Below are 27500 nucleotides of genomic sequence, written 5' to 3' on the forward strand. Positions count from 1 at the left end.
AATGCGACCAACCTTTAAAAACACACGCGATACATTACATAGAGGATATTACATGGCCGCTATATTACATGGTTCGCAGCGCTCACTCGTGAAATATTTTTCAACACGAGAAGAGAAATTTCGTATCTCCAAGCGGCCATGTAATAACTAATATTCTATTTATTATATAAAGACTAATGAAATACTAAATAATTTCACGAAAGGCGCAATTCTTGTATGTAAGCATAGCAACAGTGATCTTTCCTCGTGTGAAGATATCATGTTTCCGCGCGAAAGCTCACTTGGTATTTCTCTGGTGTTTATATAATAAATTGCTTTCTTTGTCTTACAGCCACTAAGTCGTGGATTTTTTCAATGCTTCTTTCGTTTCTTAGAGACAAACGAATACGAGGTTTGATTAGTCATAAACAGACCCATAAAAGTTGTCATCGTTTGAATTTTACATTTTCATTGTGTTCAGCAAATTGTCCGTTGCTCTGTTGACTCATATCGGAGATCGGCCACGGCAACGAGCTTGTCACTTCAAAACACAACTTTGCGCTATTTTTTTGCATTTGCCAACTATTCCCTTTCCTCCACGCTGCACAAAATGGGGCAAATTATCGTATAACTGTTTTGAACTGCGTTCCTGAAAATGAACGATTTACTGTGGTTCGATTTACTGCTATTCGCTGGCATAGTATGGCAAAGAAAGGTACTAATGCTCAGTTGGCGAAAGAGCAGTGTGTACTTTCTCTCCTAATTAATAAACCAATAATATTTCTGTTTTGTGGCGTTGCCGCGTCACAGAAGACATCTATAACTGTGACAAAACTCCAGTCGCTCCAATGACATACAAGTCACCGCTTGTTTTGTTTTATTGCACATTTTTATTTCATCTGTGATCTTTGACTGAACAGATGAACATCATCAAGAAATCATTCGGGCATAAAAGATTGTTAAAAAAACAGCTCGCATAAGTGAGCAGAACGTAAATCAAAATAAAAACTTTAGACATGCAAAAGTGGAAACGTGGGACAGAAAAAATAATTATAAATTTCCATCGTTCTTCTTGCGAAACAACAACGCCTGGCCTACTTACCTGCTTCCGATATATGGCCTGTTTCCACGATGTCATGAAAAATTGAACTTTGCCTTATATATTTGTTAAAATAAAAACAATGATTTGGCGTACCTGCAACGCTACGAAGAAAAAACTGTCACGAAATTCGCACGAAAATAGAATCCCATCGGTTTCAAGGTTGCTCACACTCAAGAGACTGTCTTATTACAAAAGGGATGCTTGTTTGGAAGGCGAGGATCTAACCTGGATAGCAAAAACTAAAAGGGGAGGGAAAGAAGGGACCGGGGAGGGGAGGGGAGGGAGGGCTTCCTCTCCCATCCTCTCCCCAGGCGCCTTCCATTTCAGCACTCACCCTGCCTCCATCTTTCCGGCCGCCCCCTTTTATCACTACGCAGGCTAGCGAGGATCAATGAAAAGTGCTGGATACGTAACGAGTAACAATATTATGGGACCGGATAGTAAGGTCAAGGCAACCAAGGCCACAAGAAGTGACCCGATGTCTACAGAAATATCTGCTACTGTGTTTCTACTAAACAAACAGATTCCATATGAGCTGTGAACTGAGATGGGTTGCGAACCATCAAAAGCCGGCCTTCCCTTCATGTAACGAAAAATACTGTTCAAACCGAAATTCATTCGCTTGTATTGTTACTTTTATATATAATGCTGTGTGGATCATTTACAAGATGCAGTGGAATGAGTACGTGTTGGATATGAGATGATGAATAGCTCAGGAGACACGAAGGCAAAAACCAATTTCGCATCGACCCGAAGGCAAGTCCGAAAATTCGAATGAAATAATTGTTTAATTAAATTTAAGAAATCCTACACTGCTTTAATAATAGGAAATTTTGCTTCCCGCCACAAATTTTTCAGTTTTATTGTTAACAACCCTTAATTAACGTGCATGCGCTGATAACTGAGATTTAGTGACCCACACAGATCACAAAAAAGGTAAGATCTGACTGCGAAAAGCTGAAAAGGTAGGAACTGAATATACAAAACAAATTACCTCCAGGATGTTGTGGCTGTTAATACCGAGTCCGTGTGATCATTCATTTGCTCCTGTAAACAACTGATTTGTGACCTGAAAAGTGAAATTTAAGCTAAGCGGCTATCGATTTGCGTGTTTGAAATTGAGTGATTCATTTAACAAGTGCGAGCAAGTCGCAATACCTTTTGAATTTTCTTCTCATTGGCCGAGAAACTTCGACGGCATTTTTTTGGCCCATGTTCAAGCATAGTGACAGACAACTAAGGACCAGTATAAACGTTAGAGCGGTTTTCAATTGAGTGTCGAAAGTAATTAGATAATTACTTTGGTTTATGATTACTTCACTCAGTGATTGGTTCAAAGTTCTCGCGCCATTGTTTCAACCAATCAGAAGTGAAACCAAAACCAATCGTGGCTCACGCGTGCACATTTTCCCGCGCTTTGTGTCGGCTACGTGTAATTACTTCGAATTTTGATTGGTTTTCCGGATTGTCTCAGTCCTTTTTGATTGGCCAAAGTAATTACTTTGGTTTTGGTTTTACGACACTAAATTGAAACTCGCTCTAAACTGTACATTTACCGAACCTAATACCTTTTTGGGTCAACCTCAATAATCAACTTTGACAGTCGATTCAGGCATCGAAAACAATTAAAACAGTCATGCGGGCAACGCAGTTACCGGTTACATAACGATAAGGTAATTTCAAAAAAGGATTAGACAAGTAAAGAGTTTCTCAACAGATTTCGCATCCATTCAGAGGGCGATTTTGTTGAATTTTTGCTAAAACCCAGTGCGTGTCAATAACAGGCCATTTCCGAGTTCATGTCTGCCTCCTCTTCAAAGCGAGTCTAAGGGCGAAGTTTTTGCGATGGTAATTAGTTCTACTTTACACATGAATGAAAACTAATTTAATAAGAAAAACGTCGCACTTAGACTCACTTTGAAGGGGAGGCAGACATGAACTCGGAAATGCACATTTAATTTGTTGGAGATTCACGAAACCTTTTAAACAGTCAAACAACGACAGGACTTCAGACCTTTCACGGCTCTAGACGAACCAATCAGTCTTCCCAACCACCAACATAACGGCTGACCACACAGACCAATAGCAATAAATTTCTACCGACCAATAGGGACAAATAATAGGCCATTTTCGAAATATCAAATATTCAGCTTGATAGTGAGGCATTGAGGACAAAAACATTAGAAAAACTTTGGAATGAATGTGAAAAATATTTGCTTATCATCCACTTTCCTTTGTCTTTGTCCTCTAAACCTCTCTTCCACGCTGAATTTTAATATATCGAAAAAGGCCTATTACCAGAGTATACGATTCACTGACTAAATACAAATCACTTTACTTTGAGGACGAGTTCCGCTCATGTTGTCGAATGACAGCAACAGTTATTTTCAGGAGAACTCTCATCCAACAACAACAACAACAAACACTATTTATCGAGAGTGAAATACATTATTACCGGTAACCCGGTAGTTTACATAATGGCCCCCCCCCCCCCCCCCCCCCTTCCCCCCCCAAAAAAAAGAAAAAAAAAACTTTCTACATATAAAAACACCTACTTCGCCTTCCGAATTCAAACTATTTTCTACTTTCAAATATAGCTGGTAGAATTCTCACCTTAATGAAGAAATGCACTCTTGTAGACCAGTCACGGGCCTGTATAAACACACGTGAAACACTGTTAGGCTAGACTGCGACCAATCTCTCTTTTGCTCTAAAATCATTGAAACCAACGTACGTTGAACCTTCAAAATGGCTGAAGCTGCGCGTCGCAAATACTGCGGGCGTTGGTTAGAGACTGCAATGGTTTCATACCAACGCCCAGCGTAAGCGTTCGTTTCAACTATTTTAAAGCAATCTACTGTTAGGCGAATGACGTTAACGAGCCCTGTCCGTCGCAGAGTTTTGTAAACACCAACATAGTTGCTTGCACGTGCAAGTTTGCCACTTTCAATACTAGCACGCACTTGTAAACTGCTGTCCCGGGTTGCTTGAAGCATGGTTAACGCTAACAATTGCTAAATACCATGGAAATCCATAGGTTTTGATACCTCTTAACTGACGGTTATAGCGCTAACCATGCTTCGAGTAACCGGTCCCTGGTGTACACGTGCCAGGCTTGCCGTGTTACATACCAATTTTATCAACAGTAAGTGACCGGCTGGCCAAATTAACTGCTTTGTTTTTGGTTATACGGTGCTCAAATGAAAAACGTTCTAAAGTGAACACGTAAAAATATTGCTCAGAGCTGAAAACCGACCAGATACTACACAAAGAAATCGTGAAAAAGATAACTCAGCAATGTTTAAACAAATGTACCTCAAGCAGATTGTACTAGACAGTGTGTTCTTGCTCGTTTCTATGTCATCTCGTCTTGCTTTTAAATCACTTATCTCTTCTCTTTTCTTCAATATTCCATCCTGCAAATGCTGAAGATTCCTTGCACTCAACACATCATTCAGTACTTCACTTAAATCTCGACGCGCAACAAACAACTCTTCCTTCAACGCTTCTGTAACCTGCCTGGCCGAGAGGAGCGCATCTTTAAACTCCAATGTCTCTGTTTGATAAGCGCATTTTGCTTTTCGTACGTCCGACAACTCGGACCGCAATGATGAACTTTCACTTCTGCAAACCTGCACGGTGGTCTTCAAGTTTTCCATTTCTAGCTGTTGACGTTCTTCCATCATCCGTATCTGTTCTTTAAGGTACTCTACTTCTCTATTTCGCCGATTTAGTTCCCATTCGAGGTTCTCCACTCGATTGTTCTTGGCATCATCTTGCGCTAACACTGCTTCCAATTGTCTTTGCGAAACTTCTCGTTGAGTTTGTTCTTGCACTAAGTTTGTTTTCGTGTCATCAACTTGAGAGCGAAACCTCTGCGCTTCGTTAACTTCCCTTCTTATCTTCTCTTGCAATTGCCTGATTTCTTTCTCAGCACAGCTTAATTTCTTCGTCAACTCAACTCGCTCGGTTTCTCCCTCCTCGACTTTCCTCTTCAAAGACACGTTTTCTTGTTTTTCGCCGCTCAATGAACATTGCAATCTTTTGCTTTCTTCCCTCGTAAGAGTTAACCGCTTTTCCAGCAACTGTGTTTTTTCAATTGCTTTCTTGCGCTGTATTTCATACCCTCTCTCCAACATTTCCGTTTTATCTCTCTCTTTAATCAAAGCCATTTCCCGAGCAACAATCTCGCGCTCTATTTTCTCAACATGCTCTCTCAGTGTTCTCTGGCTCGCGAGCACTCCAGCCAAACGACCCTTCTCTCGTTCGAGTTCAACTGCGCCAAACTGCATTCTTTCCACCTCCGCTTTCGCCTGTCTTAGCATTTCTTTCAACGACGAAACTTCCTTTTCCATTTGACGCATTTCATGCCTCTTCACGCCAAGTTCATTCTCGGTCTTCTTTTTTAAGTCCTCATAGTTTTGTTCCAAACTCATCTTCCCCCGTTGAAGACCACTAAACTCCTGTTGCAGCACTTCAAGTCGACTCTCGTAGTTTCTCTTCAAATCGTCCACTGTTTGATCAGCAACGACTCGAAACTTTCTCAATTCTTGTTCCGCAACCTCCTTTCTCGTTTTTAACTCTTCCAAATTCTCTTCAAAAGCCTGCAGTCCTTCTTTATACTGACTTTCTCTTCTCTTCATTTCGTCGGCCATAAATTTCACTTCTTGTTCCAAGTTGATGGCCTTATCTCGTTGTCTTGTCACTTCTGTCTGCATTTGTATCGCCTCTGCTTGGTCCTTCTCCCTTAGCGACTCATTTTCACGTTTTAACAGTTCAACTTCATCCTTGTTTGACTGCTGTGTCGTTTGAAACTCGCCCTCCAATCTGGCTCTTTCCAGCCGGGATTGATGAAGCTTTTCCTCCAATAGAACAATTTCGCTGAAAACATAAGATGAATGATCATCAACAACTGCCAAAAAAAAGTTAACCATATAATTTCGCTCTCGATTACGATCTGTTCACCTTAAAAAGAGCATCTTTTTCTCATGGTTTAATTTCACTAGATCACGAGATTGTGCTACCACTCCGACTTTGGCGTCACAAAGCCTTCAATTCACTTACCTCATTGCACTCTCAAGTTGATCTTGAACATCGTTTCTTTCTTTGTACGCTTCTGCGATCTGCTCCTCTGAATGTTTTAACTGCTGAGTCAAACTAGCAATGTTCTCTTTGAGTGGCTCCATCATCTCCTCAAATTCTTGAACAATTTTCTCCTTCCGCGCTAATTCTTCTTTCACCGCGCGACTTTCATTAACCTCACTCTCAAATCCTTCCCTCAAAGAACGTAACTCATTTACATAAATGTCCTTCTGTTGAGTCGTCTCTTCCAGCTGACCTTTCTTTGATGCCAATTCTCTTTTCATCATCTTAAAACGTCGGTCCACCTTCTCCAAATCTAATTTTAACGCATAAATTGCATTATCACAGGCTGCGCGTTCCTCATTTGCAACTTCTAGACTTTCTTGTAAAATTCGTTTTTCTTCTTGCAGTTTCTCGATTGAACTCTTCTTCTCAACTAAATCCACACGTACCTTTTCATAATTTTGCTTCATTTCTTCAAACTTGAACTCTAATTCGCTCAAAAATCTTTTGTATTCCTCAGTGGATTCTCGGGCCAGCCTCAATTGCTCTTTCATTTCGTCCTTTTCTTTCCTAGCAGTTTCAAGCAAGGACTCTTTCAATACTACATCTCGCTTCGCCGCATCAAGCTCTTTTTCCATCTCAACAGATGACCTCACCAATTTGGTCAACGACTCGATCTTAGCCCTCAAAGTGTTTTCCGTCTTTTGTTTGTCAAGTTCTAGTTCCTTGAAAGCAAGATTCTGTTGGGTGATTCCTTCTTGCACTGTCTCCATGTGCTTTAAAATCTGAGCTTTCTCCAACAGCGAGTTCTGTTGCAGCTCAGAAAGTTGTTGATTCGAAAGGGCACCCTCACACTTCAACTCTTCAACGAGATGTGTTTTCATTGCCAATGCGGACTCCAGTTCGTTTGTTTCAAGTTGCATCTTCATCCGAGCTTCCCCTGCTACTTTCAACTGCTTCTGGAGCCACTCCTTAGCATCAACAAGGCTCGCTACATTGGCATTTAAAGTGAGATTCTCCCTCTTGAACTTTTCATTCTGATCTTTGGCTTCATCGAGCAACCTTCTCAATCCGTCTATCTCAGTTTGCAGCACCCCCACTCTCTCTTCACTTCGACTTATCTCTCCTTCCGCTAACAGCAACTTCTCTTTTAAATTCTGAATGGCGACATTAGCTGTCTCCAACCGCACAAGCGCTTCATCAAGATGGTCACCTTTCTCCTTATATGCTTTCTGAAAATCCATCAGTTGATTTTCTAACTCGGATTTACTTTGTCGCAAGTCATCAACCAACGACATTGCATTTGGTTCGGTTTGCCGAGCTTTTTCTAGCTCCTCTCGCAATCTTCTCTCCACAGTATGGAGCTTGGTCTTTAATAATTTCCTGTCTTCTAAGACATGAGCGAACTCTCTCTGTAGGGATTCCACTTTTCCCTCCAAATTGGCACAATGAAGTTCATCATCTTGTGATTTCGTCTTTGAAAATGGTTTCTGTAACCCTTTAGCTTCCTTACTTTCGGTGCCATTGTCCGCCTTGGAAAAGATGAAGCCTGTGTCTGCTTGGGCAGGCAGTGCTTGGACGTGAGATGGTTTCTGCAGCCTTGAAGCATCATCTGCAAGGGTTAGATCAACTCCATCCTCGACATCATCCTCAGGTATTATTACACTCTCACTCCAAACGTTTTCACCAATTCCGGATATCACAGCAGGCACAGGAACTGCCTGACCTGGCAGACGAGTCTGCATCCTAAATTCATCTTTGACAACAGCACATTTGCCCCCGTTTTCAAAAAATATCTCACTCTCCTTCAAAACACCCTTATCATCTTTGTAACTCATGAAGACTACACTGGAGTTTCTCCCTGAGACTACTGAATCAGTTCCACTTTCATTGTCCGAAGTTTGACTCTCAGTTACAAAACAACCTTTGCCTTGGCGTTGTGCGACACAAATGCCCCTCCCAGCAACAACTGAAAAGCGTGAACTTGACAAATCGTCTGCATTTGTAATGTTATGATTCTTCCCACAAGCATTCTCCATTGTGACAGTCTTGCACAAAACAATTTCTTTACTCTTCTGAATGTGAGAGCTGAGAGAACTTGCCGTAGCCACACACTGGAATTCCAGAGAACCACTAGCTTCACTTCGTCCTGAATTCCCACCCACAGGGGAAGATCGTATAGTAGGAATCTTTCCAGATTCAAAATCTTTATCTACAACACCATTTGTGTTTTGTTTCTCCCCTTCGTTTTGAGATATATCACCACTATCCAAAGATAAAGCAAACTCCAGATGTATATCAGAATCATCAAATAATGGACTGTTTACGTCTGAGGACGAGCTAACCTTGCGGAAGAGGAAATCCACATCTACGGAACAAGAAAGGGTTCCAATGGGTGAGTATACAAAATCAAATTCAAGTCAAGTGCAACACATTGCAAACACACATGCTTATTGGAGATGATGGTATCAAAGGATGCCAGGAGCCCATGAATAGGATAGCACAAATTCATTGTATTTGTGGAACAGCGTTTTTGCAGACCGAGTTATAGTAGGGCTAACGCTCACATCCTTCATATGGGGTACAAAACTAGCACTTCACATTATACTCTAATCAGTTAAGTCTGTTGAAATAATAAGTGCTACTCGGCCAACATTTGTAAAAACGTAACCCTTCCTTGTACTTGTACATGTTCATTGCCGTGACTTTAACATCTTCAGTTCCCACGGCCTGCTCCCCTCTAACCTTGTAGCTCAGTCAGTAGAGCAGCGGTGATCTAAACCGAAGGTCATGGGTTCAATTCCCACCCTGGTTAGAGTCTTTTCTCTGTCCTCGTGTGGGCCCATTTCCATTAGTAGGGCTAAAGCTCACATGGTTCATGTGGGGTACAAAACTAGCACTTCACATTACACTCTAATCATTTTAAAAGTCGAGTTATTTTTAGATTGATTTTCCAGTGAAACCAAAACTAATCACAAGTCTTGAATGAGAAAATATTACTCATGGGATCAAGAATGGTCCCTCGTGCAAGCCAAATCTTATTTAAGAACTAGTCTTAAAATAGCTTGATCTGTGAAAATACTGTTACAAAGACCTAGGCCCCAGGTTATGGGCTCCAGAGATTCCATTAGGGTCATCAGGGTTTTAATGCCAAGCAATTTTGGAAGGCCATGACAACATGGTGTTGAAGGCAAATAAATCTTTCCCAACTCAGCTACTGTATTTTGCCAGATGGTACATACGTCAAGAGATTTCAACTCAATAACTCCATCCCAAGGTCAACTGTATCAAATCAACAACTTCTGATAGTGTATGGCATTTCTAGCCTTTTGATCAAACTTCAGGGTCACAATGGCAAGGAGTAAAATAAGTGAAAGAACTAAAGGGCAACATTGGAGGGGAGTAAATTGGTAAATTTGGTATCAACTAGGTTGACATGATACCACCACAATAAGACCAACAAAATGTACTTTGTCAGGGCAATCCAGCAAGATAACTGCCCCAAACCTGTGTAACCTGGAAAAAAGAAAACAACGATGCTTACCATCCTTACTGCTCTGGTATTTCATCAAATAGCCTTGCAAGTCCTCAACACTCTGCAGCTCACTTTCATCAGTTGCACTGGAATTGTAATCCTGAGAGAAATACCCCTCAGATCCCACCTCAGAAGAGCCTTTGGAAGTTTCCATCATGCGCACCATGTCAAGAGGCTGAGGGGCCTTCAGTCTCTCCGTGTATGTGTTGCCATCAGCCGGAGACTTTTCCATTGATGGGGTTGAAGATCCTTCCATCAAGAAGCCGCCTCTCCTCTCAGGTGTGTGGGAAGCCTCTGCACCGATCATGAGGTTGCCAAGTCCATTGTCCTGATAAGCACCAGGTGCTAGACTTGAAAGCTTCCTGTGATCTTCCATTGTCTCCACAGACTCTTGCAAGATGGACATCTCAGTGAAAGAGGACGTGTCAGGGATTTGCTCTGGCTTTCTTTCTTCTTCTCTCTCAGAGTACAAGTCAATGACAATCTGACGCAACTCTTTCTCATAAATGGTAGGATTTCGTGACAATTTTGTTGGGAGTTTGCTGCTTGCATCCAAATAAGATGCCTCCTGATTTTGGACTGAATGCAACGGACTAGGAATAAATGCAAGTTCTGAGTTATAATTGACCAAACTGTTTAATGCTTCATCAGGAGGCCAGGTCCACTGTAAGCTCCCTGACACTGGAGAATTCACAAATGATTCCATGGAAACATTCTAAGACAAAAATAAAACAGTTTAAGTAATTAAATTAGTAGCCTCCCACTCAGTCCTTTTCAGAGAAGCTGTCTTTCACATCCCACCTCAAACCCCTGCTTACCTGAAAGCAACATTCCTTTCCCGCAGTTTAGCTAATCAAATTTTAGCTCCTGAATTCGGGAAGGCGATATCACACGCAAAAAACTTTACGAGTGAACAACACAGCATTTATGATGGGCTTCTTTATAAGCATTACATGGCCATTGTTAGACAACAAAAGGATTGATTGGCCAAGATGTACTGCAGGACAAACTGAGGGAAAGGAATGTTGCTTTCATTAACATAAGCAGGCGTTTGTGGCAGAAGGTGAAAAAAGACTGCTTATGAGGCTATTAAACAAGGGACAGTTGTCAACTAATGTAAGCCTAAACACCCTTCAGAAACTGTTGCATCACTTAGAAGGCACTGTTAAAGGACTGTTTAGATTTCAGCAGGGCAATGAGTCATCTCACGAAACCCCGTTTTCTGTCTTTAGTTCATGTCCAAAATGGCATAATGGCCCTTGTGTATATTTCCAGCAATGGGATTTTCCTTGCTAAAAGAAGATCCGAAAAAGACACCTGTACAATCACCAACCTAAACTGTTCACCCCTCTTGCCTGTTACTAGCACGAGAATGTGCCACCTTCTGAAGGTGGCACACCCAAGCTGAGTGCAAAAGTCCTGAGGAAGCTAGAGTTGGTTTTGGTTCACTCAAACTCTTCATCCAGCTCCTCTGACCATCTTCAATACGAGCTGAAACTGTGTTGTATATACTTTGTGAAATGTGACATCTCACTTACAGAATGATTTACAAGCAAGATACAATGCACTTATCATCAACTTCCCTAAACTGGGGACCACGGGCTGATGTTGGAAAAAATGGGGACTTTATGAGGACTATTAATTGTCATGAACGAAAGCCTTGTGGTGGGGAAAAGTGGGTATTTAGCTCTATGACAGCTCAAATCATGGGGAGTAGGGGGGAATTGATTGAAGTTCACACAGTTGCTGACAATCTGGCAGAAGTGAACAGGACACTGATTGGATTCAGGACCCACTTCAGTGTCAATTGAATAGAAGATGCAGATGAATGATGCTGATCCTATATTATCATTAATTTTGCTGGTTTGCTGGTTCATGCATGGTGATTGGTTTATGACAATTTGCTGAGTCTGGGACAAACAGAAACATCTTACAATAGAAAGTCATTTACATTAATTTGCTAATACATGCACATTTTTCATTAATTTCAACTGATGAAATATGCTATTGAAAGTGTTTTTTTCAACAGCATCTTACCAACCATTTAACTAAAGAACCCCGATAAAATGAGGACAATTTAGCTCCTACAAGGGGCAGAGAATTAACTTTGATGATGGTAATTCCTCCCTTGGTGTTAAAAGTGAAATCGTGACTGTTTGCTAACTGTTCCAAGTACTAAAGTGCATCTTAATTAATTAAATTAAATTAATGGGGACATTCAGCTTTGACAAATACTGGGCACTTTGCAAGAAAAAATTATCCCCCATGGCTGGTCCCACCATTTTCTCCACCAACTGGGGAAGCCAATGAGAAGTGCATATATAATGTATAGCATATATAATGCATAAGTATTTACTGACAATAATTTTAATAGACAAGACTTGAATACTGTATTTCTGTTGGAATTATAAAAGGCTTTTATCCAAGGATTCAAGAAGGCAGCCTATTTATTGATTTTCTTTTATTATAGCTCAACAGGGTAAAATTGACAGATACGACTGTCTAGATTAGAAGACAAGTAAATTGAATTATTTTAAACGGTGCAAAGGTCATTTTGTCCTCCGGTCTGTTTATTTCCACAACCATTGATGACGAGCCTTATGCTAATCATAGGTTACCGTCAGGTTCAGGGGTTGTCTTGTTTGTAAGATAAAATGTTTAAAGCCTAGAAAAGGGTTTCAGTTTCGTCTTACATAAATTTATCCACAACCACATTGTTCAATTTCCTCGTACGACAAATTCAACTAACTAGACTAAACATGATTACGCATAATAAAACGGTGACTGTTTTGTGGTATAATGGCAATGACTCGTTAAAAACAGTATCTCAAATGTCCTGAACATTCTGCTCAAGACATTTTATTGGGCGCTCACACGTAAGCTTAAAGGATTATTGAAATGCGTGCCATTTTCAGCAGAACGCTGGAATGATTGAACATTGACATCACGGAAGACAAAGGCAACTATCACGCAAACAGGAATGTACAAATCAAATTTCGTTATTAAGGCCGCAAAAAATCAAGTAAGATGTCAATAGTATTGTTAAACGAGAAAGCAGTAGAATATAATTAAAACTGATCTGAATGCAAAATAAAGCTATATATTTATTAATAATAAAACGATTGGCGATCCTTGCGTGTTCTGAAAGGCTAGAGAAAACCAACTTACCTTGAAAATCACTAGCACTTATTCTTCTCTGTCTTTTGCAGCTTAGAACCCAGTTATAAAGGTCGAATTTACGTTCAAAGAGAACACAGAACCTTCAGGAAGAACCCCAAATATTTCCAGACAGCAATAAAACAGGAAATCTGTCACACGTCACGTGAAAGAATGCACCTTCTGTTTCATCTGTAAGGATACTGTGCAATTGTAGCTCCACAGGCTACCCATTATTAAATTGTTCTCGCTTGTACTCTGCAAGCGGTTGGTGCCAATAAAATAACAATTTGGACACCGGGAATCGACTTCGTCACCGACTTCTTTCGAAATCCCGCGGTAAATGAATTTATTCGAAGCGAGGCGAATAAGCGCCCCTCTTTAAGGGTTAATTTCAAAGCGCCCCTCTAAAGGGTTAAAATATTAAATACGCACTCCCCTTCCATGAGCGCTCTCCCCAATCTTCCCAACAGAGAACGAATATATGGTACTGAATGTCATACGATTTACGTACACGTCACACTGTTGCAGCGATTATCAGTTACACGCGTGCTTCAACGACACTTTTTCATATTTATGTGGACGTCAATCAAATGTTTCCATGATAAATTCGACTGCTGCCAATCGGAAAGGACTATTGTCATAGAAACATTTGATTAACGTCTACCCAAAATTTAGTTTCAAAAAATCAAGAAAAAGTCGTTGAGGGGCGCGTGAAACTGATAACCGCTATAATGAATGACATGTAAAAGTACATTCAGCTGAGATGCTTTATAAACATATTACAGTTTTATTTTATGATCATGTTGCATTTTGGGTTCAGTTCAAATAAAGACTGTTATGTTGAGCCTGACAATTGAAAAACGATTGAAGCGCCCCTTTCTCAACTTAGAAATTCGAGAATTTACGGTATATGAATGTCGTGAGTTTTGGAGAGCGTACTCCAAGAAGTTGAGAACTAATTCGCAACTGACCAGCTCTTAGATGGTTTGATAACTCAGCAGTCGAGGAACTATGATCATCGGGAGTCACGAAATGTCGCGCGCACGCGGCAACGGCCCGCGAGGGACTCGCTTGCGCGTGACATATCGCGATGCCTTGCGCTACAAACTAAGGACGTCAGTGTCACAGTTTTTCTCTCTGATTACTTTATTTTTTTTCATAAATGAAATCGTACTTACGTAGAACACTAGAGATTACTTGACATATTTTCACATGCATAGGTAACTAAACAATGAAAATTTACATGGAATAATAAGATAAAAGTCAATATATACATGTTTTAATAAACTAGAAAATAACAAACAAATGAAGGGGGAGGGGGAAATTTTTAAATGCAGAACAACACATTTTTATAAAGAGGTGTACTTTCCCGATGGCGCCTCGTTGATACTCGGAAAAGATACGAGTGCTTCTTTGCAGGAGTCAAACCTACGACAGTGCAATTACTAGTTCGTATGCCCTGCAACTGCCAATGAGACCCGTGGGAGCAAAGGTCATCAGGTTCAGTGACAGTGACAGGTGACAGCTTTGTCACTAAGTTCAACAACTTGAAAAAAAAACCTCAGGTCTCCTATAGAAGTGGTAGAGCATCCGAATAGGCCATTTCCGAGTTCATGGTAATTAGTTCTACTTTACATATGAATAAAACCTAATTTTCATAACAAAAACTTCGCACGTATACTCGCCTCAAAGAGGAGGCAGACATGAACTCGGAAATGGCCTATTAGTAACCGGAAGGTCGTAGGTCGACTCCTGCAAAGGACCACTCGGGAAAATTTTTTTTTTCAATTATCCCCGAGTCACCATGGGATTAACATTGTCATATCATTCATTACAACAGCAATAGTGCGCTTTTCCAATGATTGTCGTAAAACCAAAACCAAAGTAATTACTTTGACCAATCAAAAAGGACTGAGACAATCCAGTAAACCAATCAAAACTAGAAGTAATTACACGTAGCTGACACAAAGCGCGGGAAAATGTGCACGCGAGAGCCACGATTGGTTTTGGTTTCACTTGTGATTGGTTGAAAAAATGGGGCGGGAACTTTGAACCAATCACTGAGTGCAGTAATGCAAAACCAAAGTAATTCGCTCATTACTTTCGACACTCAATTGAAAACCGCTCTAATGCACCATTTAGATAACTACAGTGCTAGCAGTAAGGAGTTTAAGAGACGACGACGGCTATGACTACGACAACGACACAAAACAACAATATCATTGCTTAAAAGACCATAAAATATCGAACATGCAGCACGGATTTTAACAATTATGTTTGCGGTCCTCTGCATAGCGACGTCGTGAAATCAGGAAATTGGAGGTTCTGACGACAACGTAAGCATGCAACAGAGAATCTTTCATTCTCTATTTTCACTCTGAAATCGCTCGTACCAATTTCTTTTTTAGGATACTTCGCCCATATTGTAGGACGTGAACGAGATTGAATAATCGTGAAAGACAAATTATGATAAAGCAGAGTTACATAGGGAGGTGACGTTTTCGTCGACCGTCGCCGTCGTACATCTTAAAGTCCCTTGTATCGCGGGACGGTTGTCACACGAAACTACAATGTTAGAAAGCCTATTTCCTCGGGGGTGGGGGTGGGGGTGGGCAGTACTTGGGTCAATTTTCGCCGAGTATGTGCCGTTGGCTTCTCAGAACCCCTACCCCTTTATCGTCTATTTTATGGCCAATTATGAGACCCCATCTTAGTCACTTTTGGGTAAATGTAATTTTAGCGACCCCAAATTTAGTCACTTTCTGTTTATGCATAAACCTCATATATAAAGCCTTTTAACTAGTAGATCATCCTAAAATGAAGTGGCAAATTGGGGTGTACTAAATGAAAAATTTTAAAATCCCACTAGCCACAATTTTCTTACCCCCAAAATCCCGACAAGTTGGGACCCCATTCTAGTAACGCTGTTGAAAATGCAAGCCCATTATAGTCAATCCAGACGTGAAAATGCGACCCAATCCAGCGGCAGATCCCCATTAGTCCATTAATAGGAAGTACCCTCCTTCGTGACGCTTACTGAAATCAACGAGCATCGTAATTAAGGACCGTGCCTACTAATTCAAAGGTATTTTTGCGCGGTTTGCTGAATATGCGGGAAAAGCAGATCTAAACAAGTGTTATTGAAATCTGCAAAAAGAAAATTGGGGGTAACCACGCAATGTGTGGCGTTCTTTTCCAAGTTGAAGCTTTATTATCTCTGAAAAATGCGTGGTTACCCTCAATTTTCTTTTTGGATACCAAGAGCACTTGCCAAGTCCTGCTTTCTCCGCATAGTTTTGAGCCGCGCAAAAATACCCCTGTGTTAAAAAGAACCACCCATAGGAAATCCGAGTATTTCAAGATGCGCAGAACGTATGCGCAACAACAATAGTAGGCACCGTCCTTAAGAGCATATGTGGACATATCTGAGAGCATCCGAATTAGAAATTGGGAGGTCGTAGGTTCGACAACTGCCAAGGTGCAGTCGGATTTTTTCCCGAGAATCCGTTGTCACCACTGAGAAAAACTACATCTCTTCAAAAAAAGGATAATAATGCTTTTCTTACATATCCTAAGCTAGCACTGGCATTTATTAAATTACTTATAAACTTTTCTCAGGTCCTCACTCAACTTGCATGCCTGCTATATGCACTTCTATTTTTTGCTCTGTGATAAAAACTTGTTTTTTTTTTCTTTAAACAAGATATAAGCTCTTCATAGTTCTTGATCCTTGAAATAAATGTGATGGCTGATCAAACTATATTATGGCTTATTGAGATTCCACCAATAATTGGTGGATAGTAATAATAAGTACCGGTAAGTTATCACAAAGAATAGCAATTATTTGATAATTGTTTTTATTGTTAAGTGATAAATGAAAATAATATACCGATATATAGGTATAAGAATGAACTCCTCTTTTGAGACATTTCGGAATACATAAAATATATATATGTATACATAATTATACAAGCAAAAACAAATAATAAAATCACACATTCAGAGTTGTGACCACCAATTCAAGGTAACTTAAATAACAACTATAAATTATAGCAAGTATTTAAAGCAGGTTTGCTGCTAAAATAAACAAAAAATGGAACATTTGTGCCTGGGGAAACGTGGCATCCATTGCTTTTGTTGCTCATTGTTTCAAACTTTAGCAAGGAATTGTGATATGGTCTGATAGTGTACAAAAAAAACGACAGACTTAAGTTAGTTGTTGTTTCTTAATAGTCTACATCTGCTTTACAATGGAACTATTACCAGGCGCAAATCAGAGAATAATATAACCTGACCTTTCCAACATTTTTAGTTTTAACAAGGCACAAACAGTTGGTTGCGACTGTCATGTTAGAACGAATTTCAATCAAGTGTCGTTAAACGAAAAGCAAAGTAATTCCTTTGGCCAATCAAAAAGGACGGAGACAATCTAGTAAACCAATCAAAACTCGAAGTAATTACACGTAGCCGACACAAAGCGCGGGAAAATGTGCACGCGCGAGCGACGATTAGTTTTGGTTTCACTTGTGATTGGTTGAAAAAGGGGCGCGAGAACTTTGAACCAATCACTGAATTAAGTAATCATAAACCAAAGTAATTCGCCAATTACTTTCGACAATAAATTGAAAACCGCTCTAATAGCGTAGCTCTTGTTACAACCTCAATGGCAAATAGAGCTTCTGAGGCATTAACTACTCACTAAACTTACTATTTTCTTTTTTCAGAGTGGGAGGGTGGGGTATCACGGCACTACCATCGCCTTGCCGTTTTATTTAAGTGCTTAGTACCCAAAAAAAGCGACTTTAAAATATTTTAGTTTTGAACCTGTTCCAGGCCATAGTATTTTGGTATTTGCTAATTATCTTTCCAAAAATGTGGAAGTAAGCAATCCTCCATGCCCCCTTCAACAAAAACGTTCAGCTGGCTCTGAAATGTCACATTTATTTTTCTTCTTTTGCTTGTTGGTTTCTAACCAACTAATATCATCGATTCATATAATTTTTAAAAATAATGTAATATACTTTACACTCTGTTCAAATTCAGAGCAAACCCACACTTATAGATTAGTACAGTCTACATTGCTAAGATTAACAATATTGGTTATAGGAAAGATATACAAAAGGTGATTATATATATATATATATATATATTTTTTTTTTTTTTACTGCGGTTAGCCCTGATCATCATGGGAAGTCTGTTTTATTGACCATCAGTTTACATGAAATCAAACTTTGCTAGAAAGGACAGGGATCTAGCTGAAACGATTTTAAAGAAAATAATATTTCAAGGAGAATACTAAAACCAGCATTTTTGAGACTCTATTTTGAACTATATCCTGCTACGATCTTGCACTCCTGCTGCCTGCATGTAACTCGCCAAATGGAATACTCTCTGCCATGCCTGTTTCATGCTACTAGACTCCTCTTAAGTATGCACCAAGGTTTCTTTTGAAACAAAATCCTGACACAACATGCAAGACTTAACTGTACACCAAACAAGTTAATCCACAAACACACGTACATGTAATGGTTCGCCCAGTACAACTTTTGACTATTTAGGGCTTTACTTTTTCATATGTCTATTAACGGATAAACTGGAACAGACAGAGGGGGCCAAAATTTACACAGAGTAACCTGTAATCGCATGGAGTCTTTCACAAAGAATTGCTGTCGTTTTGGAAAAAAAGGTCCATAGATTCACTGAAGGTTTTTTTTTTTTTCTTTTTCAGTTAATTTCAAGGCCACTGCCTGAGAAAAGTACTGATCTTTTTACAAAGTTTGATTGTTCCTTTAAGTGTGATGCACTATGTTATAAAACATCTGCAGGCACAAATTACTAAATTTTGGTTAAAGTGCTAAAAGGAAAGACAAGCAACTTCTTTTTTTGAAGAGGGCTTTAAATAATTATTGATACGCTAACGTTCAAAAGGGAAAGGGTCTCGCCATAAGTCATTGAAACATTCACCTTCTACAAACAAACTGTACTGATCATATGCCACTTTCAAAAATACCATAACACTCTTTGTGTGCCCTACAGAATTTTGCATAATGGCCCCAAGAGAAAATTGACAAAAACGATGCTTATGCAAACTTTTGGAAGGCAAACAGAGTATCGTGGTATTTTTGAAAGTGGCCTATAATCTTTCTCTATGCACGTTTAGAAAGTATGCTTCTTGCTTACGTGTTTGAAAGGCGATCAGTCATCATGATAATGTAATGTGTTAAAAAACGTTGTATCTGATCTGATTTTAAAAATTTGGTTATATTTGGATAAAAAATAATCTTAACCTGAATTTTTGTTTGCAACTGCAGCCTGCTTCAGAGTAAAATATTCAGTTCTGAGTGTGAGTTTGTCATTTAAATAAAATCATTGTCCCCCCCTGGGGTTTTATCAAAGTTTTGTAAACAGAAGGGAATGGCTTCCGTTAATTCACTGCATTCTTGTCTTTTGTAGAGTCATCATCGCCCAAAAGTCAAACCATTGCCTTTCTTGACACGCGAAGCACAGTCGATCGATCAGACAACGACGTTGTTAGTGTGCACCGTAAAGCCACTCACACCAACAAGTACTTGGATTTCACTTCTCACAGCCCCTCCCAAAGCAAGCGGACGGTAGTCAACTGCCTTATGGACCGGGCGGACAACATCCCGTCATGTGACACCGAGAAAGATCTCGAGTGGAAGCAGGTACTTAGTGATTTAAAAATCAATGGTTTCCCCAACGATTTCATTGAGAAATGCTGTACCCCTAAGCCATCAACTACAGTTTAAACACAAGATGCAGATACGCGTTCGAAAGCCTTTACTACCCTACCATACGTGAAGGGCGTCTCCGAGCGAGTTCCAAGTATACTCAGCAGAGCTAATATAAAGACCGCATTTCAGACTGTTAAAACACTCGCGCATTATTTTAAGAAACTCAAAGACCGCCCAAAATGAGATTCAAACGAAATGAATTGTTTACAAAGTTAAGTGCCGGTTTTGCGATTTCACTTCCGCTGGAAAAACAAAGAGATCATGGAACTCGCGTGGTAGCGAACACAAACCAGGCACACGCAATAATAGAGAATCGGACCATGACATTTGCGTCAACTACGTCCAGATCTTAGTAAAGAATGCTAACAATTGGCACAAAAGAATTTTTCCTGGAATAGTGGCACTCTACAAAAGACAAGAAGGCAGTGAATGAACGGAAGCCATTCCCTTCTGTTTACAAACATTTGATGAAACCCCAGGGAGAACAATGATTTTATTTAAATGACAAACTCACAATCAGAACTGCATATTTTATTCTAAAGAAGGCTGCAGTTCCAACCGAAAATTTAGTTTAAGACTACAGTCGAACCCCGGTAACTCGAACTCCCCCGCTAACTCGAAATGAGTCTCAATTCCCTTTGATTTGACCCAACTTTTCAGTCATTTTGACTCGGTTAACTCGAACTCGGATAACTCGAAAACCCCGCTAACTCGACCTAAATTTCGTTTCCCTTGATCAAAATTTACCCCGATAACTCGAATTTCAGGCATTAGCAGAAAGAATCTTCAGGAGCTCCCTACGACAACCGACGCTGCATTCATTTTTTGTGCCTAAGCTATAAGAACTTAACGGATAATAGAACGACTCCGACGCAAAAGGGAACATAAATCAAGTGTATTAAATAAACTTTCAGTATTGCATTGTCAGAAGAATACATAATCCTTACAGTTGTTACAAAAAGTATTAGTTTCCCGTGAAATAAGTTTAATTTGCACTGTATTGTATACCGAAGTGCTGAAAACCAATACGCTATTAATTACTGACCTGGAAAATTGAATATTTTAATCGACCACGATAACCCGAAACCCGCTAACTCGAACAGTTCTTCGTTTCCCTTCAGAGTTCCAGTTACCTGGTTTCTACTGTATTTTCTACCAATAAATAACCAAATTTTAAAGATCAGATCAGATATATAACACATTATATTATCTTTAAAATTACTATCATCCCTAAAGATAACCTTATGTCAGTGTCAGAATATAAAATACGGGTAATAATCATTATTGTATTATCTAAATCAGACCAAACACACACCTTTTACAACAAAATAATACTTAAAGAGAACTATTGTAAACAAAGGTAATAATTATCTCTTTTTTATGAGGTGACTCACATGTCTCTCAGACGCAAAAACCATACCATCTCCAATGGACATTATTTTTTTCAAATTTTGCTTTGAGCTCTTTGACATACAGTAATCTTATGTATAGTCGGCACTGTGAGTCAGTGGTGCAAGCCGATAAGTATGACCGTAGTTCTGCAGGCCATATTATGATCATCACGCTGTCAACAACACGACTTTTTTGAAGTTGATTTTTCCAACTGCAAAGCCCCCTTTGACCCTAAATGAAGGAAAAAATGCTAAAATTTTAGATGAACTCATTGACTCCTAGGAGGAGTGAGACTTAAGGACGGTGCCTACTACTGTTATTGCACATACGTTCTGCGCATCTCCAGATACTCTGATTTCCTATTGCAGATGCATAATAACACAGAGATATTATTGCGTGGATTTAAAACTATCCAGAAAAAGTAGATCTTAGTTAGTACTCTTGGTATCCAAAAAGAAAATTGGGTGTAAACCATGCATTTTTGAGAGATAATTAAGCTTCAATTTGAGAAAGAACGCCATACATTGCTTTGTATTTTAAAGCTCTTAACAAATATTATTCATGAATTATCTTTGAAAAACGCGTGGTTACCCCCAATTTTCTTTTTGGATTTCAATAACACTTGTTAAGATATACATTTCCTGTATAATCACACACCGGGGCAAAAATATCTTTAATTAGTAGGCACCGTCCTTAAGAGATTATAGTGTCTAACGTCAGACGATTTTACTCAACAGTGGAGGGGCCGTTCGAGAGTCAGTGGGTTAACAACCCTTACATACACGTACACTCAAAAGCTTTGTCCTCTTTAACTACTCCCTTTTAAAAAACTATGTCCCCTTTGATAATATACAAGAAAACGTTCTCGATTCTGATTGGCTAAGAGAAATGCAGTTTTGAGGTTAAAGTGTAGAAAAGAGGTCATTCAGTGCAAAAAGGCATACACTGTAACAAACCAGGCATTCTAATTGGTTAATAATATTAGTAATCAAAGAAAGTCACAGATAGCCAATCAAATGCTAGCCCTGGATCATGGAAAGCAATAGCTTTCTTATGCAATCTTTATTCTTTGAGTCTCTAAGATTTGTCTTGTGGTGAGGTTTTGTCATTATGTGACGGGGTCTACATTTTGTGTTTCCATCATGATGTGTTGAGGTATTCTTTTGACGTGCCGTGTTAACAATTTTATGTGATGAGGTTCTTTTATGACGGTCGAGTATCTTTCTTTATGTGATTATAAACACAGCACGTCTATTAGACCTCAACACATCATGACTAAAGACTAAAAAATGCACTCACCTGTAATTTTGTTAGCTTTTGAAAAGACTTAACCCATGGACACCTCAAACTCTTCAGGATGCCCCCACTTGACTTCACTCCCAGGGGTGAATAGTTTAATCATGCTCATTTAATAAAAAATGCACTCAAAATCATGTGATTATACCTCTACAAAAATTCAAATGTGTACACAGTGCAACAGCTGTCTTCGCTGGTGCTGAAATAAAATTATCATAACACCAATTTATCATATTGTACCTGAGACATGTGATCTATTGGATTTCATGAAATCTTCAGCAATCTTTTCAAAAACCTTGTCTGTTGACAGAAATAAAACACAGCTTGATTCAATCTAACAGTACTGCATTCATTAACTTTTCAAAGTTATTTTTGTTGTAGATCTTGCCCATTGCCTCTATCCTACCCCACCCTTCCTTCACAGATTTATCCCCCTTTTACCTTCCAGGTAAACTCTCCACAGGAAACAACTTTACAAGAAAGTAGCTTCAAAATGGGAACTGTTTCAAATCTTGTCCCAGTGCACAGTCGAATTTCTCACAGACGTCCACAAGAAATCATGCAGAAACATGTTAACCCTTTCACCCCTGAACTGGCCATACTTAGTATTTTACTCTGTCTAACGCCAGACGATTTTACTCGTCAATGGGAAATTCATCCCCAGGAGTCAATGGGTTAATCACTCACTGAAAAATGTTCCATTAACTTGTTAACCTTTAATCTTTCCAACTTGTTGTTAACCTTGTTAACCTATAAGTCTAAGCATTTCCCACATGTATACCTATTTCTAACAGTAAGGTTGGGGTAAAGGTAACTTAGCTTTATTTTTAGGTCAGGGTCAATGCAGCAGTTTATCCTCACTTGAAGAGCAGCATTTGGGGGACACTTTGTGACATTAATAATTATTGTCTGTATTCTGAGACACGTTGAATGATGAATGATGGGGAGAGGAGCAAGGGGACACTATGTGACGCTTATTGAATCCGCGTGCATCTAATAATAATTATTATTACGTAACTTGCATTTCTGGACATATCTGATCAAATCCCAGCCACTTGCACCCTCATTGACAAAGCCCCTTTAAGTACGGCAAATGTGGTAAAAACTCACCAACATTAAATCCTCTTTTGCTTGATGTTTCAAACACATCACCTTCAATATCTGGACATGGAAAGATTGAAAGCATTTATTATTATCTTACATGATGTTGCGAACAGTTACTTACAGCAAAATACACATTTTGGTACAAGATGGTATACTCAATTCACCCATAGAGTTTTAGACTTGAAAAAAGAACAAATTTCATTCCCATTGACACTACTTCTGATGGTCAACATAAACCTGATCAGGTACCTTCTTTTAAGAGTTGAGAGGCAATTAGCCCCTAATACATTTATTTAATATCAAACATCAACCACCCAGTCATCTGCATGCATGAACTAGTGCCTGCCTAACAAGACGGGTTTTAATTAAAACCAATCAGAATTTCAAGAACGCGATTTAACATCACGCAGCCATTTCCAGGAACCAGGTTTTTACAAGGACCAAAGAATTTTTTGTCACACCAGACGAAAGAAAACTTATGGCAACATTCCTATAACCTAAGGGTACATGTAATTCAAAGGAACCTAAAAATAATAATTGTTTACATGCGAAAGTGATCTCGGCCTTTAAGTGTGATGATGAGACCGATCCAAATAACTACCGTCTGATCTCTCTTCTCTCCATTTTTAATCGAATTTTTGAGAAACTTACCTATAATCATCTAAAATCGTTTATTGAGAAAAACGAACTGTTATATGAGGCGCAATATGGTATTCAAGAGAAATGCTCCACCCAAAATGCAATACTTGACATTGTGGATTCCATTTAGATAAATTTGGATAAGAAAATGGTCTCATGTGGCATTTTCATAATTTGATCTTAAAAAGGCCTTTGACAGACTTGACCATTCCATTTTACTTAAAGCAAGCTCTATCATTATGTAATTAGGGGTATTGTCTATAACTGGGTTTCATCTTACTTAGCTCACTGTACTCAGACAACTCAAACTGATAATCACGTATCTACCAAAAGAAATTTGGTCACTGGAGTCCCACAAGGTTCTGTTCTGGGACCTTTACTTTTCCTAATTTATAAAAATGACATTTATACTTGTTCTGATAAACTCAGGTTTTCCTTGTTTGCTGATGATAAAAATTAATTTTACCATAATGATGACAAGAATTTGCAGTCGCTAGAAGCCGTAGTTAACAATGAATTGAAAAATGTTTGCGACTGGCTGAATGCAAATAAACTGTTAATGCAAAGAAATCAAAGTTTACTATTTTTAGGCTCATGCAAAAGAAACCTAATTATCAGAATGATATGCTTGAAAATACAAGATAACAATGTGAACGCTGTAACAGTTCTTGAAAACAAGGATTATCTTAAATTTCTTGGGATCCTAATTGACAAGCACTTAACTTAGACACAACACATTGAAATTTACATTGCTTCTAAGATCAGCAAAATTGTTGCTTTAATAGGGAGATTGCAGCACCATGTACCATTAAACACCCTTCTTCAATTTTATCGATTGATCACTTGTATTTGTTACGGTATAGCTTGTATGTGTTAACTTGTATGTGTATAACTTATAACTTGTATGTGTTACGGTATAGCTGCTTGGGGCCAAGCTGCTCAGTCTGATTTAAGGAAGATTCTTGTTCCTCAAAAACAAGCCCTCTGCCTTATTTTCTTTTGTAATAGTAGATCCCATGATATCCCATTGTTTGCCTCTTCTAATATTCTGCCAATTGATATGCTTTACTTTGAAACAGTATCTACCCTTATGCATGTTATCTCTAATAATTTTCTACTGAAGAACATTCCGAAACTATTTAATCATTCATCTAACATTCTTAGAGCGAGTTTCAATCGACCATCGTAAAACCAAAACCAAAGTAATTACTTTGGTCAATCAAAAAGGACGGAGACAATCCACTAAACCAATCAAAAGTTACACGTTACACGTAGCCGACACAAAGCGCGGGAAAATGTGCAAGCGCAAGCCACAATTGGTTTTGGTTTCACTTCTGATTGGTTGAAAAAAATGGCGTGAGAACTTTGAACCAATCACTGATTGAAGTAAATGCAAAACCAAAGCAATTCGCTAATTACTTTCAACACTCAATTGAAAACCGCTCTAAATAATAATACATGATCATCAGCTATGGGCAACTCTTATGTTAGCAAATCACGACTGAGCATACAGTGAAGTCTTTTGCAATCTTTGGAACAAGATTATGGAACTCTCTTCATCCTGAATGATGGGCGCATACAAAAAGGCAGAGTACTCCGGAGAGGGAGGGGGATACAGCCCCCCAAACCACTTTTTTCCTACAGGTTGTTTTCTCCTAAACCTCTCCCCCTCCCCCAACACTTCTGTGATGCAAACCAAAACCTAGCCCCCCCTCCCCCCACCATTTTCAAAATAATGTACTCCAAGGCCCCTGGAGGAGTGTACACTGTACATGTACTTTGATAAAACCTTGCTGCCGACCTTTTGCATAATTCACCGCTGTTCTTGTTTGTACTTCTCTTGGCTTTATTGCTTCTTCTATCAGATCAAGTTTTGTTCCGCAAAGATATATGTGACAATCCTGAAAAAACCAAAAGTCAACATGAACTAATCAAAATTGGGTCACCAGGTGCTATGAAATCCGTGCATTATGGTCTTGAAAAGGACATAATTTTGCAATTTCAGTAGTGCTCCCAAGTTGATCTCATTGTGCCAAAAGTTCTTTTCTGGTGATTCAGAATTCTGCTCACAAAATGAAAAAGGTTTTTTGTAACAGCAAAAGGACAATCATAGAATTAAGTAATAATTCTTATCATTAATTTTACAATGAATGGCAGAAGTGTTTTACAGAATGCCTTTAAACACCAAGTACCAAACACCGAACACATCTAAAATATGTCAGGAATGCTCTTTTTTTTTAAACCAATCATGTTGGAGGACTTCACACACGAAAACCACAAACTGAACAGCCATTATTAGTTGAAACACAATTATTATTATTCTTTGGCTAGAAAAATCGTCTTTTCCCTAGTTTGTTCCAAGTTACCTATTTTATTCGCAAAATGACCACAACGAGCTCAAGTTTTAATCAATTAGCTAAGAAATCTAAAGCTGACACAATTCTTGCCTTGCAAACATAAATGGGGTGTAAACATCTGGTGGATTTCGGATGCGTGATTGGGAAAAAATAATATTCCTGAGCATTTTATTTTCAGTTTCTCCAAAATCCCACCTCTACATTTATAAATTAATAGCAAGTGACAAAATTTATTATTAAATGCATGATTCCCTTGAATCTGAACAAAGATCATGTTGGTTTCAGCTGGCACTTGAGGAAAGAACATTGTACACTGAAGAGAGAAAGAGTCACACTTACAGGTTCAGCAGCTTTTAACTGATCCACCCAAAATTTGGCTTTATCAAAACTTGTTCTGTCAGTCAAGTCTGTGAGAAACAAAAAAAAAAAAAGCAAAATAAAAATTATTCTTAAAATAACCAGAATACCAACAGTGCCAAAGATTACAAAACAACAAAAAGACACCAGAAAATAATAGAACAACAGTCTAAAGAGCCTGCACAAAAATATTCAAACAGATCTTGTCTATTTGGATTTTTCTAAAGCTTTTGATTCCATCAATCATTCAGTCCTACTTCAAAAGCTTAAACGACATGGAGTGGTAGGCCACATACATGCCTGGTTTACGATTACCTCAGTGAGCCCCAGTTACATCTGAAGTTCCCAATTGGAGTATATTCAGTCCCACTCTATTTGTTCTTTTAGTTTATAAATGATTTGCCAAGTGTTCTATCAGAGGGTACACAATCTGCTCTCTACACAGATGACACTAAAATATTTCATTCTATTTCCTTGGCAGCTGATTGTGAAAGAATTCAGCAAGCTTTAACAGATCTAACCTTACGGTGCCATGATAATAACATCCAATTTAATGCATCTAAATGCAAGGTTATGTCTATAACATTTACAATGTACTTGCCGACTATTTTTTAGGCTCCGAAAAGTTACTGCGTGTTCAGGAGGAGAAAGACTTGGGTGTAGTTATCTCGGATAAGTTGACTTGGCACTCTCATGCCCACTTAATTATGGCAAAAGCTAACAACTTGCCCATTGTTAAC

The 27500-nt window shown here is 39.0% G+C and overlaps 2 protein-coding genes across 2 annotated transcripts in view; both read right to left on the reverse strand.

Moving 5' to 3' along the window:
- The window catches only part of LOC137976346 (golgin subfamily A member 3-like), a 21153-nt gene extending 8021 nt beyond the window's left edge, over positions 1–13132 (reverse strand). The window contains exons 1-6 of the mRNA XM_068823683.1: positions 12870–13132; positions 9711–10416; positions 6146–8534; positions 4397–5962; positions 3695–3733; positions 2076–2150 (exon numbers count right to left, since the gene is read on the reverse strand). Of these exons, the coding sequence (XP_068679784.1) occupies positions 2076–2150; positions 3695–3733; positions 4397–5962; positions 6146–8534; positions 9711–10407 (4766 nt within the window). The 5' untranslated portion in view covers positions 10408–10416; positions 12870–13132. The remainder of the gene's footprint in view (positions 1–2075; positions 2151–3694; positions 3734–4396; positions 5963–6145; positions 8535–9710; positions 10417–12869) is intronic.
- Positions 13133–16700: 3568 nt separating this feature from the next.
- The window catches only part of LOC137976358 (ras-related protein Rab-24-like), a 22282-nt gene continuing 11482 nt past the window's right edge, over positions 16701–27500 (reverse strand). Inside the window, exons 4-8 of the mRNA XM_068823698.1 lie at positions 26743–26810; positions 25848–25947; positions 23414–23464; positions 22544–22603; positions 16701–21238 (exon numbers count right to left, since the gene is read on the reverse strand). Of these exons, the coding sequence (XP_068679799.1) occupies positions 21183–21238; positions 22544–22603; positions 23414–23464; positions 25848–25947; positions 26743–26810 (335 nt within the window). The 3' untranslated portion in view covers positions 16701–21182. The remainder of the gene's footprint in view (positions 21239–22543; positions 22604–23413; positions 23465–25847; positions 25948–26742; positions 26811–27500) is intronic.

The sequence above is a fragment of the Montipora foliosa genome, chromosome 11 (genome assembly GCF_036669935.1).
Source record: "Montipora foliosa isolate CH-2021 chromosome 11, ASM3666993v2, whole genome shotgun sequence".
Classification (NCBI taxonomy): domain Eukaryota; kingdom Metazoa; phylum Cnidaria; class Anthozoa; order Scleractinia; family Acroporidae; genus Montipora; species Montipora foliosa.